This window comes from Alternaria hordeiaustralica (genome assembly GCF_023758085.1).
Source record: "Alternaria hordeiaustralica strain BMP 2776 chromosome Unknown scaffold_50, whole genome shotgun sequence".
In the NCBI taxonomy this organism is placed as follows: domain Eukaryota; kingdom Fungi; phylum Ascomycota; class Dothideomycetes; order Pleosporales; family Pleosporaceae; genus Alternaria; species Alternaria hordeiaustralica.
This window is the reverse complement of record NW_026056822.1, coordinates 54,899-74,652: the sequence shown is the minus strand read 5'-3', so window position 1 is coordinate 74,652 and position 19,754 is coordinate 54,899. Positions and strand designations below refer to the sequence as shown.

Genomic DNA, 19,754 nt, shown 5'->3' with positions numbered 1-19,754 from the left:
CCTGACGGCAATGAAGGATGGAATTCTTCTTCGTCGAGTTCGAGTGGGCATACTGTACGGTCGCCCAGACAAAGCACTTCTGGAGCGTCTTCTCCGAGGACGAAGCATACTATCTATGGAGGAGTTGGGGATGGGGTGCTTGTTGTGCCTGCGGTGAATGAGAAGCCAGTTAAGAATGTTGTGGTTGAATTTATGGGGTTGAAGTTGTGTCGGGTCTGCGATGCTCTCCCTTACTGTGAGTAGCTTTCGAATGATGGTTGAACCGAGAAGACATGCGAGGACTGGGTGTCTCAGACACTTTTCTCGGATGACTTTGCTAACGCAAACACAGTACTCAGCACCCGCAACATGGTCGACCGCATCCAAGCCATCATCGAAGACGACTTCAAGCACGCGCCCGAGTCCACCCTCTACGACCTCCACTCCATCTCAGCCGGACCACACCACCACACGTACACCGACCGCGACCGCGCCCTCATGGCCATCCTCTGCTCCCTCCGCACCCTCCCCTTCGCCCGCCAGGCACAAAACAACTGGTACCCGCAAGGCCTCCCCATCAGCAAAGACAACAACCTCGTCCTTTACAACCACACCGTCGGCCTCGGCGTAAAGCAAACCGCCATCTCGCTTGACAGCTTCGTCGACCAGGCACAATCCTGGCTCTACGTCCGCAACCCAGCGAGCTTGTCTGGCGTCGATCCCTCTGCCAAGAACAACTGGAAGAACATTGCAAACACGCTTTCCACTGCCGGCGTCGACATCCGCAAGATTGACCTCCAGCTCTGGGAGGCGCTAACGTATAGTCTCGAAGGCGACGACCTCACAGCCGCCATCGACGACGTAATTGTCTGGTCACAAGATGGCACACTGGATAGCCGCCACGCCGCCTGGCGCGACCACGCCATCTCAAAGACAAAAATGGTACCTGAGTCCCTCTCCTCCGACGGCTATCCCCCCACTCCCACCACCCCCTATCCCTCTACCAACAACCACTCATCCGGCCTCTACACCAAACGCTTCACGCACAAACACCCCCTCGGCCGCCCCCGCTCCCTCATCTCCGACGACGAAAAAGCCGAACTCCGCAAGGACCGTCTTACCCGCCTTACCGCCGAGGCAGCAGCCAAGAAACTGGCGGAAGAAAGAAAGGAGAAGAGGGAGAAAAAGAGGGGGTTTATAAGTAGGGTGAGGAGGGGTTGGAGGAAGAGGAAGAGTATGGTCTGGTTTGTGTGCTTTATTGTGTGTATATTGAGTGGGATTATGGGAGGACTGGTTTGGGCTATGGCGAGTGGGAAGTTGGATTTTACGCCGGGTGGGGAGGGTGTGTGATGTGATGGGGGATGGGGGGAGAGGGGTGGTTATGGAGTTGGGGATGGAATGGGTGGGAGTACGGCGTTAACGGTTGGAGAACAGTGGGATCATTATAGCGAGTGTAATGCCTTACATAGATTTGATGGCGTTGTAGGCGTTGGGCTTGTTATGGCGTTGGGGATAGATGGATTAGGTGTCTGGAGTTGGTGTTGGCAGTCGTGGAGGATGATAGACTAGGTCATCACTCTACTTTGGGATTCATTTGGACTCGAGGATGTGGTATCAGCAATATACTTCGAGAAATTGTTATACTAGACTTTTCTCTCCGAATACATATGTAAACGGCAATAGTACTTGCGTTCCGTCACGTTCCAACATTGTCTTACCAAACGGACATAAATTCTTCTCTAGTTATGGCGTGTTGAAACACGACACTATTACATCCCTATACATACACATACGCATACTTCCCCTTATTTTCACTCCTACACTCTTCTCCCTCACCCCTTACTTACATACCGCCATCCACAACTAATCACCATCCTCCCTCCTCCCTACCCAACAACCTAACAACCCCTACCCCAGCACCACACCACCCTTACCACCATGGACATGCAACGCGTACCTCATCTCCGAGCTCCCGCACTTCCGTGCTTTCCGCTCCGCCGTCCACTCCGACTCCGCTCCCTGCGCTCTTAGTCCGCACACGCTATCATAATCCACACGGACCAGGTTGGTCTAGAACACGTTCGCGTGATTGAGGACTACGTGGTTGAGGGATGGCACGGGTGGGTGGTAGAGTTTGTACCTGAAGATCGTTATTTCGCTTGGTGGGAGTAGTGGGAGTAGTGGGACTATCGGAATCGATAGGATACCTAGGTAGGATTCTGGACTCCGGAGGGAGCAAGGGAGTAGTAGATGGGTTGGTCACTGTGTGGGTATGATTGGGCGGAGTGGACGGTGCCTTGCAATTAGTTTTGCTGAGGTTGTTGTCGAAGACTTCACGACCGCGGGAGATGTCCGAATGATTACTGAATGAACAGGCATTCAATGAAAGAACATGCACCGTGATGACACCTACCCGTCGAAAAGAAGAAAAACGCAACGCAACACTCCCGAGGTCTCTACCGTAATTTCCACAGCACCACCCAAACACTTCATCCCATCGCACCCATGAGATAAAGTCAGGAGTAAAAAAACGGTTCACTAGCGGTTCCCACGCTATTCTTAGCCTCAAAAAGCAATCCCATCGCAATCCCGTATCTGCATCTCCCAGACCACGCGGTTCACGTTCCAGAACACCACACTAAAACGCATCCTTGCAAAGCCGCGTTGCGTTAGCACTCCCGCGATGAAAAATGTACGTTGCTGACTGCATCGATGCGATCGGAGCGGGACTGGTTGAGATGTGCAATTTGCCGTGTTTGCGCTTGTGAGGGTACGATGACGACGTGTATGCGGCTGGGTTCTTCGCTGTGCGTTCCGTTCGCGCAGTCGGCAAGGGGAGGCTTGAGCGCCACCATCGCCGGCCGGGTGCTGAACTCGGTAGTGTACTGCAGGTACGAGATGGAAAAACAAAGAAACCCCGAGTTCTACGCCGCGGCTTGCATGTCTTGCAGGCTCTGAGACGAGGACCGAAAAGACTAGGAACATGGGAGCACTTGAGGCTGGATTGCGCTAGAGTTGTAGAGACACGAACGCGATACGAACAACAACCCGTATGTTTCTACCCAAGTATCGATTGTGGAGATTGAAGCCGCGTCGGATTTACTGCTGCTCTAGACATATGAAGAGTCTGTCGTGTTGCACGAACCGTCTGGATATATGCCCGAAACCCTCGCTGCAGGCTGCGAATATCCTCCGACGCGTCTGACAGCTGTCACAATTCGCGACGCTGACTCTCGCAAAGAAACCGCGTCCCACTGTGGCTTATTTTGAGAGATATCCCACGGGTGGGGTGTGTCGCAAACACACCACACAGATACTGGATGGAGTGGGGGTGTTCAGAACATGAAACTGAAACGAAAAGAACACACGACGATGTTTGAAAATACCCTTGCACTTGCTTCTGTTACAACGGGGGCCGTCCCCAGGGTATCACGTGCAGCCTGTCCCTCCCTCTCCCTCTCCACCTCACTTCACCATTCCCAGTCCATACCTACCAAGCCGGCACAACTTCGTATCCTGAATCTTCCGTCTAACATCTCGGCGGTTCTCTTCCTCCCGCCAGCCACATTATCCCAGCCCGATTCCGAGCAGACATCGAGAGGAGAATCCGGATCAGACGTCCTAATACGGAAGTGACTCAAGATGGAGGCGCAATCTACAAATTGCCGTAGCCTACTCTCAAAGCGGGTACGCAATTTATCCTTGAGGTAAGCTTGGTGGCTGGGTAGGTCCCGGTAGATGAGGCGGTGATGTCATGGTTAGCTGCACATGCACACAGACGGATGTGTGTATGCAAGTCAGGACCGTTGCAGATACTCCTTGAGGCGGAGGAGGCAAAAATGAAGCGCATAAGTTGGGAATGGGCGTTTGGGCTGTTCACGCACGTAATGATGTTATTTCGGGATCATGGACGTTTTGCTCGTTGTGATTGCTTTGCTTTCCGAGACCCTGGCAACTGGTTGTGTGTGTCGCGTAGACTTGCGATGTTGGGGCCCTTGTCATGTGCGGTCGGTGGCTGTGGGCTGTCCCGCACGCACCGCCGTTCAATGTTCGATCGGCAGCCGATCCTGTCACATGGCCGAGGAGTGATGATCGCGAGGGGGATTCGGATAAGACTTGCACTTGGTTGGGAGGGTCATGTCAAGTCAAGTCGAGTCGAAAAGAGTGTGATGTGCAGTTGTTTAATATAGTGGTATGCAAGTCAAATGTATGTAGTGTAGTGTCGGTCCGCTCATTTTCGAGAGCAGAGTAGTAGTATGTAGATTTGATGATGGTAGTTAAAGTAATAGTAAATGCAATGTAATGCGATGCTAGCGATTGTCTCGTCCAGGACAAACGGGATATGCAAATGTGGTATCATGGAAAGTGACAAATAAAACACCGAGAAATGCCATGGGAATGTAACGCCGCATCCGTTGTCTTCGTCCCACTCTGTACAGTTCGTAATCATGCGCGCCGTCAACTCATCAACTACTGTCCTCGCTGATCGTCGCATCGCTCGCCGACGATACTGACGATTTGTTGTCGGAGGGCAGGGGATCGAGTGTCCAGCGCCAGTCTCGCGTCCGCTTCCGTCGTCCGGCGACGGGAGTTTCGCGAGCTGAGTCGCTGTCGTCGTCTGAAGATGACGAGTCGCGCTTCTCGCCTGTGCGGGGCGACTTTGGTCTTGGTGAGCTCTCTGCGGACGAGGATGTGCTGATGAGGGAGAGCTGGAGGGGCGATATGCTGGTTTCGGAGGGGTTCTTCAGTGCCTTTAGACTTAGTGACGGCTGTGATGTCGAGGCGTCAGAGTCGGTGGTGGAGGCGGTGGATGCGAGAGAGGAGAGGGTTGAGACGGAAGACTCAATGTCCGAATGTGCGAGTGTGTATCTGGTGGTGGTGATCTCCTCTTCCAGTGGTGTGCGGAAGGAGACGCGCTTCTCGGCGGGGAACATGGGCCGGCTGGAGCCCATCTTGCGTGGTATTATCGAGCGCGCGGGGCTGTTGGAGAGGATGGAGGCGAGGTTGTGGGGTTGCTTGTAGGGTATTGAGAGGGTGGCCGAGTCGTTGGAGGCCGATGTGAGGGTGGAGGAGAGGGTAGACGCTGAACTTGGCGTCGATGCGCTGGTAGAGCCGCTGGTGGCGGGCACGTCGCTCTCGATGGAAAGCTGGGGTCTTGAGGGGCGTTGTAGTGTCGGGGCAGTCGCCGGGCGCTCATAGGCGTTGGAGAAGGTGTTGCGGACGGTGGGCGAGACGGCACTGAGGGTTTCAAGACGGAGACTGGCACCTTTGCCCAGGATGCGCGGCTGCTCAGTGTTGATGGAGAGTTTGGGCCGGGGCGGGGCCTGGCGCGGGGGTATTATAGGCAGCGAGGCGGCCATGGAGGAAGTCATGGAGGTCATACCGGACATGGCAGATGATGCTGGGTGGGAGGGCTGGAGGGTGGACAGCATCATGTGGGGGGTGTCCACGGGTATGAGGCTGGTGCCGGAAGTGTGCAGATGATGTTGCGAATACTTGGGGACAGGCGAGTGCTAGAGGGGCACATCGCTATTAAACACTGCCATGTCGGCTGCGGATCCACCAGGACGGTCTTAACACGAAGCGCCTGGCTGGGGCTGCTCCCAAAATACCCAGCAGCCACTAGGCCTGTCCAAAGATAGATGCAGCGTGGCAAACATAATTGGGCTACCCGCGCCCGGCGCTTGGCGTTGACGGGCGGCGTTTCGCACCTGGCCACACACGTCGCGCCTTCACGCGCGCTTCATCACCCGCTGCACCACCACCTGCACCTCCACACGACACGCACGCCGCTGAAACTGCTGCACAACACCGGCGCTTCTCGTTGCTCCATGAAGAAACTGAAACGCCAGACCGGCTCCGTCATCGTCCACTTTGTTCGTAAGCACCAGGCACAGCCTTCACGCCTTGGTCGCCCTGTTCGGCCTCACCTACTAACCTTCCCTCGTATCCACAGGACTACGTACGTACTTCTTACCGCGTGCGGCCGAGTCTACGTATTTGAGTGCGCAGAAGATAACGTCTACCGTGCCCCTCCCCACAGGACTGCTTCTACGCCAGCGTATTTGAACATGAAAACCCAGCATTACGACGCTTGCCACTGGCCGTGCAGCAAAAACAGATAGTCGTCACATGCAACTATGAGGCCCGCCGACGCGTACGATCCCTTGACTACCGCCGTGCCCGTGTCATCGGTCCAGTCTGACTCTCCCAGGGCTTGCACAAGCTGCAGCTGATCCACGAAGCGAAGAAGGTCTGCCCAGATGTAGTCATCGTCCTGGGCGAAGATCTTACCCGCTTCCGGAATGCTTCCAAAGAACTCTATGCTTTCTTGCGATCGTTTTCCTGGAACTCCCGTTGTGAACGACTAGGCTTTGATGAGGTTTGTCTTTCCTGGTCGCCTTTCCACTCTCGACCCTCGTGTCTCAGCACCGCCACCTTTGCAATCTCATTTTAGTCCCAACGTTTTCTGTTCCCTCACCGTATCGTTCATGCGAGTCATGCTAAGGCGGGCTAGGTGTTTTTAGATGTCACCGACATGATCGACTACAATGTCAGCATTCTCAACTCTAATGACCTCAGCAACGCCTTCTTCTGTCTCGACAGGAACGATCCCACTGTGGGGTTTCCTTACGATGCGACGCGGCTCAGCGGTCATCTATACCCCAAAACGGCCTCTGAATACTTAGGTAAGCTGCACACGGCGTATACGGTGTGGCGTAGCAAAAACATCTTCTTGGAATGGACCGCGAACGGCAAGGCTGACAGCCCTTGCTGAATCCTTGCGGCTACTGAGACCAGCAACCGTGCCTATGGGACTGCCACCAACAGTCTGTGATTTGATTATGCAGGTGCCCACCGTATGCGCCATAGATGCTGTACATAGCCGACCGAACGTTGGAACTGATCGATTGTAGGCACCACGCCCGATCTGCTGCACATCCGATTGGCTCTGGGAAGCCAGTTAGCACACCACGTGCGAACTCGACTCGAGGCAGAGAAGGGCTACACGGCCACGGTTGGCATCTCTACCAATAAGCTTCTGGCAAAGCTTGTTGGCAACACATATAAGCCCAATGCTCAGACTACATTAGTCCCGCCGTATACGACTGATGAAGACGATGAGACTATCGACAACGTGACTGCCTTCATCGATGATCACGAAGTCGGCAAGATTCCCGGCATAGGGTTCAAGATCGCACAAAAGCTCCGTACCCACCTACTGCAGCGACCGGCTGAAATTGATGCTGGACTGGTGTATGGTGGGACTAAAGAGGCTGTTCTTGTCCGCGATGTAAGGACGCATCCTGGAATCGGTCCGGAGACGTTGGAGCGGATACTCGGTGGTCCGGGCGTACCACATGGCACCGGGACCAAAGTGTGGGGTCTACTGAACGGCTGTGACGACACAGAAGTCGGCCAAGCACGCGAAATACCGCGTCAAATCAGTATCGAAGACAGCTACATGCGCTTAGACACACTCGAAGCCGTGATCAAAGAGCTGCGCATGCTAGCCAAGCGGCTGCTCGAGCGAATGCACACCGATCTCCTAGAAGAAGATGACGATGCACACGACCTATCCACGGCTCCCAATTCCGCCCCTTCAAAGCCTATGAAGCGCTGGCTCGCCCACCCGAAAACACTCCGACTATCAACCCGACCACGGGCGCCCCAAAACCCAGATGGCACCCGCAATCGGTCCTTTGCACGCATATCCAAATCCGGACCCATGCCAACGTTTGTCTTCAGCCTAAAAGACTACAATAATACTGTGGATGCCGTGGTCGAGAAACTGCTGTCCGAGACGTTGCTACCGCTGTTTCGCAAGCTGCATCCGGAGAAGAAGGGATGGAATCTTAGTCTGGTTAATGTTGCGGCGACGAATATGGCGGATGCGGCGAGGGAGAGGGGTGGCGTGGGGAGGGATATTGGGAAGATGTTTAGGAGGCAGGATGAGGTGCTTAGGCAGTGGAGGGTTGATGGTGAGACTGCGATGGTTGGGGATGAGGGGGTGGGTGCAGAGCAGGTGGGGGTTGAAGAATCGCCAGAGCCGGATGAAGCGCCCTGGTTGCAAGAAGCAAGGCGGCAACGACGGGAATACATGATGGACGAAGAACCATCCCTGCTCGAAGAAGACTGGGTGAGTGAACAGCAGCCTCAAGCAAAGAAATCTCCGTCTCCATCACCGGACGAACCGCCCTGGTTACAAGCAGCGCGCCAGCAACGAGTAGAATACATGATGGACGAGGTTTGGCCGACAGGTGAGATTATCAATAGGCAAGGTTCGGAGGATTTGCCTACTTCGTCACAGAAGATTGGTTCTCCTGTGGAGGATGAAGATGTATGGGAGGAGGATGACGAAGATATGACAGATGGTGATTCTTTTCGCTGTGAGGAGTGTGGTGCTGTTATGCCGAGTTTTGCTATGGGTGCGCATTGGAGGTGGCATGGTATGATGGAGTAGGTACACTCTATCAATGGAAAGAGTCATATGTCAACTAGAGATGGTAATGGAAGTGATAATTGGGGAGTTCATGTTGTCCGACGGTTTTGCACTAATGTAGACTGCAGCGTGTCTGTGAAGGGTTGGTGGGGGAGGCGGGGGGGAGGAAGCGGGGTGGAAGTGGAGGCCATCTGCACCTCCGCTACAGATCATGTATTTAATGCCTACTATCTTCTTGCTCTTCCCTTTTCGGGGGGGCAAGTCATATAATCCGACAACTATTACCTTGATAATAGGTACAAATGGCTGTAGTGTAGGAGTAGCTTCCTGAAGAGGAAATGCCCCGCTAGGATCTCGGACGCGGGTTCCTCGGCAGTCCGAAGCCGTTGCACCAGTGGCTGCGACATGTGATTGACGTACATGGCAAGCCCTCTTGCAAATGCTTAACCAGAGCGCCAACCCGCGTCCCAAACTCCACATTCCTACTATCATGTCTTTGGCGTAGACTTGATTGATACCCTACACACAGTCGCCCACCCGCCCACGATGCCTGGCTCGTCGCGCTTGCCCGTCAGTCTCCGCGACACTTTCAATGCGCGGAAGAGCTCCGCTAATGGCCAGCTCGTCGCCTTGAACATCGATGTGTATGCGCCCGTCCCTTCCGATAACGATAAGTGAATGAGCGGAATACTGACATGAGATATCTAGCCTGCGCAACATCATCTTTGTCCTTTTCCTCCTGCGCTGGACACGCATCACCTTCTACCAACTCAAAGGACGCGGCATCTTCGGCTCCATCAGCGATGCCTACATCAGCATTCGCCGCTACCTCTACGGCGTCTTCCTGCGACTTCCCGGCGTGCGCGACAAGGTACAGGCACAGGTGTCTGATTCGCTCCTAAAACTCGAACGCAAACTTGTTCCGAGCGGTCCCGGCGTCGAGCGCATCACCAGTTTGCCCGCCGAAGGATGGAGCGAAGAGGAGGTGCGCAAGAAGCTGGGCGAACTGGCTGATATGGAGCATACTCGGTGGGAAGATGGAAGAGTCAGCGGTGCAGTATACCACGGTGGGGAGGAGTTGATCAGACTGCAGACGGAGGCGTTTGGCAAGTTCACGGTTGCGAACCCCATTCATCCGGATGTGTTCCCTGGTGTGAGGAAGATGGAGGCCGAGATTGTGGCTATGGTGCTCTCCCTCTTCAACGCACCAGACGATGCGGCTGGTGTTACAACGTCTGGCGGCACAGAGTCTATCCTCATGGCCTGTCTCTCCGCACGTAACAAGGCGTACGCTGAGCGTGGCGTCACTCAGCCCGAGATGATCCTGCCTGAAACCGCACACACGGCTTTCCGCAAGGCCTGCGAGTACTTCAAGATCAAGATGCACCTCGTGGCATGCAAAGCACCGAGCTACAAGGTTCACCTACCCTCCGTCTCCCGTCTCATCAACCCGAACACCGTCCTCCTCGTCGGCTCTGCGCCCAACTTCCCCCACGGCATCATCGACGACATCTCCGGCCTCAGCAAACTCGCAGTCAAGAAGAAGATCCCTCTTCACGTAGACTGCTGCCTAGGTTCCTTCATCATCCCCATGCTCCCCAAAGCAGGTTTCGAATTCGAGCCCTTCGACTTCCGTCTGCCCGGTGTAACCAGCATCTCCTGCGACACGCACAAATACGGCTTCGCGCCCAAAGGAAACTCCACAGTCCTCTACCGCTCCGACGTATACCGCAAGTACCAATACTTCATCTCGCCGGACTGGTCCGGCGGCGTCTACGCATCCCCCTCCATCGCTGGCTCACGCCCCGGTGCCCTAATCGCAGGCTGCTGGGCCAGTCTCGTCAAGCAAGGCGCAAACGGCTACCTCGACGCCTGCCACAAAATCGTCGGCGGCATGAAGAAGATCGAAACCGCCATCCGCGAGAAACCTGAACTCGCGTCTGATCTCAAGATCATCGGTCGGCCCATGGTTTCTGTCGTATCTTTCCTGTCCAACACCCTCGATATCTACGACATCGCTGATGGCATGTCCGGTAAAGGCTGGCATTTAAATGCGCTCCAGAACCCGCCTGCTATTCACATTGCTGTCACGCTGCCGATTGTTGCGGTGGTGGATAAGCTTATTGAGGATCTGGTTGAGGTTACGGAGGAGGTTAGGGATGCTGAGCGGAAGAGGATTGCGGAGGGTAAGGGCGCGAAGGGCGCGGTTAAGGGGGATACGGCTGCGTTGTATGGTGTTGCGGGCAGCTTGCCGAATAAGAGTGTTGTTGTGGATTTGGCGAAGGGGTTCTTGGATACTTTGTATAAGGCGTGAGGGGAATGTTTTGATTGATGAGGCGAGAGCTGGGCTGGCGTGTTGATACCTACATACCCCATTCATTATTTGTTGTGCTTTCTTCAGGGTTGATGTTGATCATACTGTCCATTGTCGATTCCAAAATTGTACAGTTCAATACATGTTCTCTTATGATACATGCTACATATTGCATTTACACTTGACAACATCGTCCACGCAGCTGAATTGGCAGACGACCTCAATTCTTCCGGTCCACAGCCTCCATCCCAAACCCCATCTACATCTCCACCCTCGGCCCACTCGACGGCGCACCCGAATTCGCATCAGGTATCCTCCCAGCCGTCTGCTCCAGCGGCTCCTTCCTCCTCGGCCTCTTCAAATCCTCCTCCGTAACCCCATTCAACCCCACCTTCGTAATCCCCATAACGGGCGCATCCCCCTTCCTCACAAACTCATACAGCCCCGGCAACTTATTCCCCGCCAGCCTAAACGCATCCATGACAACCTGCTCATGCAAATCCCCCTGAATCTCAAAGATGATCTTGCTCACCGCCACCCTCGCAGTCCAGCGATCAAAGCTGCCTTTTCCTTTGCCCATGCGCACGTCGTTGCCGGAGGTGTATACGCCGATGTTGGCGGCGATGCGCATGTAGAGCCGGAATTTCATGCCGCGCAAGCGCTTGCGGATGGTTTCTTCGGCGATGCGGAGTTGTTGCGCGGATATGCGGCGGTCGTGGTCGCGCATGCGCAGGCCGTAGTCGCCCCAGACGACGGTTGTGCCGCGCATGCTGCCGCCGGTGGGGACGCGGCAGCGCCCTTTTCGTGATTTGCGTGATTCGCCGGCTTTGGGGGCGAGGTAGTTGAGGAGGGGGCGGGAGGTGGAGAAGAGGCGGGGGGTGTTGAGGGTGGGTTGGGGTTTAGATAGGCATGTCTGTTGGAGGACTGGGGGTGCGTTAGCATAGCTGTGGAAGGTGGGAATTGGGAGTCGTACGTGTGGGTCTTGATGCGGAGATGTTCAGTCTCCCGAATTGAGCCAGCAGGCTTTGTGATATCCTTGGTGGCGGCATGGCGTTGTGATGTTGGACCTTTACCAGGCCGTTCCGTAACTTTGGTGTCGAAGTTCTGATGCCAAGACACACATGTGGCTGCTGTGGCGCACGCGGGGGTGTGGCGTCAATGCGCCTGCCTAATTGCCTAATGACCGCGCGAAGTCGCGTCGTGCACGTCAATGGCGCCTGTTGTCCATCAACCCACCCAAACCCCATTTCCCCCCATTGTTTGGCTCAACACTTGTCAGCGAACGCGTCACACTGTTTCAATCTGATTACACGCGTTTTTCATCGTCAAGATGCCTGCCGACATTCGCAGCTTCTTTGGCGGCGGGCCCCCGAAGGCAAGCCAGGGATCGCAGAAGAAAGATGAGCCTGCGCCCAAGAAGGCTGCGCCTAAGAAGAAGGGTCGCACAAGTCGTGTTGTAGAGGACTCTGACGACGATGATGAGGAAGAGGCAAAGTGAGTATACAATTTTGACTCGGTGACGTCAAACCTGACAGTTTGCAGGCCAAAGAAAGCGACACCCAAGAAGCCTGCTGCGAAGAAGTTCAAGCGCGAACCGACACCAGAACCCGTACTCGAAGAGACCACCACATCCGACTTCTTTGCCAGCTCAAATAAGCCCAAGCGAACTGAACCTGTCAAGAAGAAGGCCGCGGAGACACCTGCTGCGACACCGAAGAAGGCATCTGCGAAGGCGAACGGAAAAGCGTCGAAGACGGCTACTCCAGCTACCAATGCTAAGGCATCTGGCCGTGCGAAGAAACCCGTTACATCCTATGCCGAGCGGGATGACGAGGACGAGTTCCCGGACGACGACCTGGAGGACGCAGATGATATCTTCGAGGCCAATATTAAGGGCAAGGGCAAGGACGACTACAAGGAAGCCTCAGACAGCGATGACGACGTACCCGTGAAGCTGCCACATCGCGGAACACCAAAGGCTCCAGCCAAGCAACAAAAGGCAATCAAGGAGGAAGACGACTTCGACCCAGAAGACGAAGACATTGACATGAAGGACATCGACGCAGAAGACGACTTTGTAGAGCCCGACGGGGATGAACAAGCACTGAAGAGCAAGCCAAAGAAGACATCGACTGCAGGCAAGAAGCGAAAGTCACCCATTTCTGACGACGAAGAGGAAGAGGAGGAGAAGCCCAAGAAAGGACGACCGAAGAAGGCTACAACGACGACACCGAAGTCGCCAGCGAAGAAGAAGGCCAAGAAGGAAGAGGTTGAGGATAGTGCGGATATCCAGGCCATCTACGACAGCATCCCTACAGTGCGCGCGCCCACTCCACCACCCAAAGACGACAATGCCAAGTTCAACTGGCAGGCGAATGCAGGTCGTGGGGAAGCTGCACCACTCGGAGGCGGATCTAGTGAGATGCCCTCAGGCTCAGAGACATGTCTTGCAGGCCTCACATTCGTCTTCACCGGAGTGCTGCAGAAGTGGGGTCGCACTGAAGCTCAAGAGCTGGTGAAACGGCACGGTGGAAAGGTCACTGGCGCTCCAAGCAAGAAGACCAACTATGTTGTGCTAGGCACAGATGCCGGCCCTAGCAAACTGCGGAAGATCCAGGAGATGGAAATCAAGACAATCGACGAGGATGGCTTGACGGTGCTTATTGAGAAGCTGACGGCGGCTGGCAACAAGGGCGACAGCAAGGCACAGGCCGAGCACGCTGAGAAGCAACGCAAGGAGGAGGAAAAGATCAAGAAGCAAGCTGCAGAGCTTGAGCAAGAGGAGAAGAAGCGTCAGAAAGAGCTGTCGGCAGCAGCGAAAGCTTCCGGTAGCAAGACAGCCTCTGCCGTCACAGCAGCTGCTCAGAGTGCAGGCCCGGCCGTAGACTCCCGTTTGTGGACTACCAAGTATGCGCCCACATCACTCAACCAGATTTGCGGCAACAAGGCGACGGTTGAGAGGATCCAGCGCTGGTTGCAGATGTTCCCAAAGAACCTCAAGACTGGCTTCAAGCTCGCTGGCAAAGACGGTAGCGGAAACTTCCGTGCCATCATGCTGCATGGTCCACCCGGTATTGGTAAGACTACTGCAGCTCATCTCGTCGCCAAGCTGGAGGGATACGATATTGTGGAGAGAAACGCCAGTGATACCCGAAGTAAGAAGCTCATCGAGGACGGTCTACGTGGTGTCCTCAGCACCAACTCACTCCACGGCTACTTTGCTGGAGACGGAAAGAAGGTTGAGGCGGCCAAGAAGAAGCTCGTTTTGATCATGGATGAAGTCGACGGCATGTCTGCGGGTGACCGTGGTGGTGTCGGTGCGCTCGCAGCCGTGTGCAAGAAGACGGAGGTTCCCATGATTCTCATTTGCAACGACAGGAAGCTGCCAAAGATGAAGCCCTTCGACTACGTTACATTCGATTTGCCTTTCCGACGGCCCACTGTCGACCAAGTACGATCACGCATCATGACCATCGCATACCGAGAAGGCTTGAAGATGCCTGCGCCAGTTGTCAATGCACTCATCGAAGGCAGCCACGCCGATATCCGCCAGGTCGTCAACATGATTTCCACAGCCAAACTCGACCAAACAGCCATGGATTTCGACAAGGGCAAGACGATGTCTAAGAGCTGGGAGAAGCATGTCATCTTGAAGCCATGGGACATCACACAGAAGATTCTCGGTGGCGGCATGTTCGCCTCGAGCAGCAAAGCCACACTCAACGAGAAGATTGAACTTTACTTCAACGACCACGAGTTCAGTCCGTTGATGCTGCAGGAGAACTACCTCGGCACAAACCCGATGCAGTCCTTGAACTACTCTGGCAAAGAGAAGAACCTGAAGAACCTGGAGTTAGCGTCGCTGGCAGCCGACAGTATCAGTGATGGTGATCTTGTTGATCGCATGATTCACGGCTCTCAGCAGCAGTGGAGTCTGATGCCTACACACGCAGTCTTCAGTTTCGTCCGACCCGCAAGCTATGTTGCTGGTAGCACTGCTGGTAACCAGACGCGCTTCACGTCATGGCTAGGAAAGAACAGTTCTACGAACAAGCTGAGCCGAATGATCAAGGAAATCCAAGCTCACATGAGGCTGCGATCGTCCGGTGATCGACACGAGGTCCGGCAGCAATACGTCCCACTTCTATGGACGGACCTAGTTCAGAAGCTGCAGAAAGAAGGCAAAGACGCTGTTCCGCAAGTCATCGAGCTGATGGACAGCTACTACCTCACCAAAGACGACTTCGACGCAATCATGGAATTAGGTGTTGGACCTATGGACCAAGAGAAGGTTAAGATTGATTCTCAAACCAAATCCACATTTACACGCCTGTAAGTCCTCCCATCCCTCCCCCTCCATCACACCATCACACTACTGACACCCACCCACAGCTACAACCAACAATCCCACCCCCTCCCCTTCATGAAAGCCTCCTCCGTCGCCCAACCCAAGAAGCAAGCCAAAGAGAAACCGGATCTTGAAGAAGCGATTGACGAATCGGATGATGGCGAGGTTGTCGAGGAGGTCAAGGATGAAGAAGAGGATGTGGATTTGTCAAAGGATAAATATGTTAAGCAGCCGAAGAAGAAGGCCGCGCCGAAGAAGGGGGCGGCGGCTAAGGCGAAGGGCGGGAAGAAGAAGAAAGATGGGGATGATGAGGATATGGAGGATCAGGAGGAGGAGGAGGTTAAGACTAAGGGGAAGGGTAAGGCGAAGGCTGCGCCTAAGGGGAAGAAGAAGTGAAATGGTGACTGTTGGGTTGTGGACGTGGTTCCTGGGCGGAAAGACTGTGAAGGTGGAGTTGTTGTTCAATATGTATGATTAGGTCGGATTCATTCTAGAGCTGGACAGGTTGGTTGGTAGGACGGAGTGCACAGGACTCCATGGCGTATCTACACAGCGAGTCTAGTTAGCTCCGCGATATTTTGAAACAATACTGTCAAAATGGAAGGAATATGTATATATATATGCTGTCCGTCATGAAGTGTCGCGTACGATGTATACTGCCTGTTCTTTAGCGTGAAGGTCAGGTTGGGTGAAAGATGCTGCGTAATTCGGACGTCAATTCGTTGCCATCCTGTGGTGCTGCGATAGCACAGGCGATGATGTACAGCTGATGAACCACTTACGATGCCTGTGATAATCAAGACAGGAATCATGCAGATGACGGATGCTGCCAACCCTCCTGCGACGAAACCTCCAACACAAGATTCAGTCAACGGAACTAGAACGATGAGATCTATACAATCGCCGCCGCGGTGACAGGGGGTTGGGTGTGGAGGAGAGCAGGAAGATGGGCGACTGGAGATGGGGATGGATGGAGAGATGGAGAAGGCGGGGAAGGTGCTTAGTGTCCGTGGAGATGAAAATATTTGAGAAGATAGAGAGGAGAAAGATGGATGGGCGTTGGGTTATAAGCCGTTGTTGGGTTGGAAGATACACGCAGTTGTTGTATTGGAAGGAAGGGAGGAGGGAAGATGTTGATCTCTTAACAACAAATGGCAACTTCTCTCTCTCTTTCCCTCTCATAAAAGCCCATCTATCATTCCCCTATTATCCATATCCACACCCCCTCCCTATCCGCACCCCATCCAATCCCATCTCTCCCCTCTCCACCTTATCCCTTCCCCTTCCCCTTCCCCATCCTCCACACTATCTCGCCCCCCACAGCCCCCTCACAATCTTCTCATAGTGCGGGAGACACCGCGTATAATCGCTCCAACTCCTGGTTACCAGCAGATAAAATTCCAGTGCCGAGACGATGAAGGTGTTATACACGTTGTCATTCTCACTATGAGAAGACCGTGCGGGGGAGATGGTAGGTGCTAGGTGCTTGACACTGAGCTTCGTAAATTTGGAAGGGGGAGAGGGACGGAGGGGAAGGTGAACTGGATACCATGCGGTAGACAGCGCGTGTCATGCCTGATGAAGACCTCGAGAACACAAACTTCCACCTCCGCCCCTCCCCCACCCCGCCGCCTCCCCTCCGCCTCCCCCACCCACCCGTGTGAATAGGCCCCGCGCCGGGCTTGCTGTTCTTGATATATGTGTTGGGGGTTCCAAGGTAGGTAAGTAAGTAGGTAGATAGGTAGGTAGATAGCAAGACCGATTACATGCTGCTGCCTCGGCCACGGTCGAAGTCGTCGGGTAAACGCTTGTGTCTCGTGACGGGCCCTCTCCTCAGAGCCTGAGCTGGTGCTGTATCATTGCTGACGCGGAATGAATTTCAGCGTCGCCAACGATACAGCACCAGCCGAGGTTCTTAGAAGAGAGCCCGAAAACAAGGCATGTGCTCTGCGCGGGCAGGCTTGCATGTTGTAATGCACCAAGCATGTGTTGTCCGCGCTGGGTGGCAGGGTGTTGGATGCCGCCGTAGAATCGGATGTGATGCGACCTATATCTTGGACGAGCTTGGAGGCGTTATGGCGTGGCGATGTCCTTCTTCTTCCTCGGTAGTTGTGCCTGGGACAATCGACAGGCCTCGGGGAAATGTTCCCGTAACTGATGTCGACATGCTCGTCAAAAACCAGGTATTCCGTTTCGCAACCCTCCTGATCTTTCATCCGAACGGCGCCAGTAGAAGCGTAGCTCCAATGCCCAACGCAACAACCATAATCCCCACTCCTCTAGCATTCACCACCGCACCCTTCGAAGGCAACGGCGCACCCTTGAGTTCCATATCCGTTGGCCTTGCCACCACATCCACAGCATCGAAATACGCATACTTGACTCTCTCGCCATCCTGCAAGTTCTCATTCGTAAGCACACTCGCCTCATTCGGAAAATCCATAATCGGAACCGCAGGATAGAAACCCTTGTTCTGGATGATATACTGCGCCAGCGCATACAACGCATAGTTCTCCGCATTGTTGGCAGCATCGTACGACATTTGCGTGGAGAGGACGGCGAGGAGCTTGGAGCGCGTGGCGCCGTATGCGTATTTGAGAGTTTGGAAATCGGTGGGTGTTTCGGGTTGTTCGTTGAGGACGCCGGCGAGGACAGAGGTGTTCATTGCGCCTTCAGAGACGGAGATGAGCCACTCGGATGTGGAGTTCGGGGGCGCAGGCATGGGGCGTTGGACGACGGCTGTGCCGATGGAGGCAAAGTGCATCACCATGCGTGCCCAGAGGGAGGCGCGGTTGTAGTATTCCATCAGCCGGTCTTTCTCCATTTGGTTGTCGGCTTTCTTATTAATACGATTATTGAGCGAGTCCATGCGGAAGTAGTCGGAGCAAAAGACGATGTGCGGTTCGTTGCCGATGTTGTAGGCGGCGTGGTCGCCTTCGCGCTTGTTGCCTTTGTCGCAGAGGTCCATGGGGTCGTCGCAGCGGATGTGGATGTCGGAGTTTACGGCGCCGGTTCCTCCTTCCAGGACGCCGAAGTTGGCGGCGCGTTGCAGGTTCGTGGCTATCATGTCGGTGTAGTTGGCGTTTATCGAGGGGCCGAAGAACTCTCGTGCGGGTTGGGATGTGAGGTCGAAGGGCGTTGCGGCGGCGAAGAGAATCGTCATCTCGGAGAAGCCATCGCGGATGTCTTCAATCTCGGAGAAGTCGCAGCCCTCGCCACCGGTGAGGGCTGTCGCGTAGGTAGGCCTGCCCGCGCCTTTGTCGTCGCCGATAACGCCATCGGGGGCTGCGTATGCGCGTGCTATGAGGCCAGCGAGGAGTACGGGAGGGAGGTGGAAGAGCGAATGGAGCGTCAGCATGTCGACGAAGCTGCCGGTGACAGCTCGGTCGATCGAAATGTTAACGCGAGATGTTGGGAATTGCGGGCATGGAGGTTGTGCCGATCCTGTTCAAACACGAGGCAATGATGGACGGTTGCAGTGAACCGCGTTGGTCACGCGGGAACAGGGCGGAACGGGGAGGGCAGGCTTCAAGGATACCGTTAGCAGAGGGCATGAGGTTCGGATGGAAAAAGTAAAGCGCATGAAGGGGCGCCGTACCCGTGCAGCCATGCGAGGCTGATCCCCAGTTTTCTGACTCTCAGACGCAGTCAGACGCTTAGACACGATATTCTGAGACAGTAGTCTTCGCATGCGGCCGAACTCTGATGTTGGCATAGAGGTGGAAGTAATAGTCATGGCGGTTTCCAGTCTTTCCCAGCGAGACTTTTCATTTGAATTGCATCTTCATGAGCATCCATATCGTGGAATGCGCTCTTTGTGCAAGCGGGAGGTGGTGTCGCAAGTCGCTGGATGAGGCAAGTATCGGCTCGCATTCGAAACGCGAAACTGGCGCCAAGACCACGCCGTCACCACTCCGCTATGCATCGTCAAAATATGAGACCAACGAGATACTACTGTTTGAACCGAGGTAGACAGCATCTGATTGCGACCACATCTTAACTAGAGTGTTAGCGGTTGCACAACTCAAGGACAGTCGCGTCTAGGTGCAAGACGACAGTGTAGCTTAGCTGTCCTGCGGCGCAACCTTAGGTAACCTTAGCAAGCGCTGCAGAGGCGCACCTTAGCTATTCTTACTTAGTGTCTAGAATAGCTTAGCACTCTAGAATTTTTAGCTTATTTATTCTTAACACTATATTAGATTAGACTAAGATAGATCTAGATCTAAGATACGCAGAACTAAAATCTCTATTCTTAACCTTAGTGTGTACCTAGTGTAGTCTAATAAACTTAGGTTCTATTACTAATGCTATAGTAGCATAAAAGCCTTCTCTATTAGCTTAGCTATAGGCAACCTACGCAGAGATAAAACCTAGACTATACCTAGAGACTACTCTAGTAATATAGACCTACTACTTTAGATTAAATGTATAATAATTACTTTATAATAGATTGCAGCGTAGCTCTAGTAGAACTTTAGACTATATATAGTTAAGTCTCTTAGCTAACGCGTAGTATACTTAATTACTATCTAGTCTAGTTATAGAGTATACCTAGTCTAATTCTATAGACTCTAGTTAGTTACTGTTAACTTCTTGCTAATTAATGCTACTACTAGTAGCACTATTAACTATAATAAGCCTTTAAACCTATACTTAGATAAGTTACTAAC

At 54.0% G+C, this 19,754-nt stretch overlaps 7 protein-coding genes across 7 annotated transcripts; 4 read left to right on the top strand and 3 right to left on the bottom strand.

The window, feature by feature from the left end:
• Window positions 1-348: 348 nt before the first annotated feature.
• Window positions 349-1,329, top strand: J4E84_010942 (uncharacterized protein; the record flags this gene model as incomplete). The annotated part of the gene is made up of 1 exon (XM_049393497.1): window positions 349-1,329. One exon carries the CDS (start codon window positions 349-351, stop codon window positions 1,327-1,329), a length of 981 nt encoding a protein of 326 aa, XP_049238793.1.
• Window positions 1,330-4,445: 3,116 nt separating this feature from the next.
• On the bottom strand, window positions 4,446-5,414 carry J4E84_010941 (uncharacterized protein; the record flags this gene model as incomplete). The annotated part of the gene is made up of 1 exon (XM_049393496.1): window positions 4,446-5,414. The coding sequence occupies one exon, from the start codon at window positions 5,412-5,414 to the stop codon at window positions 4,446-4,448; it is 969 nt and encodes a 322-aa protein (XP_049238792.1).
• A 705-nt stretch (window positions 5,415-6,119) lies between these two features.
• On the top strand, window positions 6,120-8,443 carry J4E84_010940 (uncharacterized protein; the record flags this gene model as incomplete). Its single annotated transcript, XM_049393495.1, has 4 exons — window positions 6,120-6,173; window positions 6,194-6,361; window positions 6,497-6,668; window positions 6,897-8,443. 4 exons carry the CDS (start codon window positions 6,120-6,122, stop codon window positions 8,441-8,443), a joined length of 1,941 nt encoding a protein of 646 aa, XP_049238791.1.
• A 525-nt stretch (window positions 8,444-8,968) lies between these two features.
• Window positions 8,969-10,736, top strand: J4E84_010939 (uncharacterized protein; the record flags this gene model as incomplete). Its single annotated transcript, XM_049393494.1, has 2 exons — window positions 8,969-9,066; window positions 9,131-10,736. The coding sequence occupies 2 exons, from the start codon at window positions 8,969-8,971 to the stop codon at window positions 10,734-10,736; spliced, it is 1,704 nt and encodes a 567-aa protein (XP_049238790.1).
• A 259-nt stretch (window positions 10,737-10,995) lies between these two features.
• Window positions 10,996-11,785, bottom strand: J4E84_010938 (uncharacterized protein; the record flags this gene model as incomplete). The annotated part of the gene is made up of 2 exons (XM_049393493.1): window positions 10,996-11,660; window positions 11,710-11,785. The coding sequence occupies 2 exons, from the start codon at window positions 11,783-11,785 to the stop codon at window positions 10,996-10,998; spliced, it is 741 nt and encodes a 246-aa protein (XP_049238789.1).
• Window positions 11,786-12,066: 281 nt separating this feature from the next.
• J4E84_010937 (uncharacterized protein) lies at window positions 12,067-15,480 on the top strand (the record flags this gene model as incomplete). Its single annotated transcript, XM_049393492.1, has 3 exons — window positions 12,067-12,230; window positions 12,279-15,068; window positions 15,129-15,480. 3 exons carry the CDS (start codon window positions 12,067-12,069, stop codon window positions 15,478-15,480), a joined length of 3,306 nt encoding a protein of 1,101 aa, XP_049238788.1.
• A 1,816-nt stretch (window positions 15,481-17,296) lies between these two features.
• J4E84_010936 (uncharacterized protein) lies at window positions 17,297-18,442 on the bottom strand (the record flags this gene model as incomplete). The annotated part of the gene is made up of 1 exon (XM_049393491.1): window positions 17,297-18,442. The coding sequence occupies one exon, from the start codon at window positions 18,440-18,442 to the stop codon at window positions 17,297-17,299; it is 1,146 nt and encodes a 381-aa protein (XP_049238787.1).
• Window positions 18,443-19,754: the final 1,312 nt, after the last annotated feature.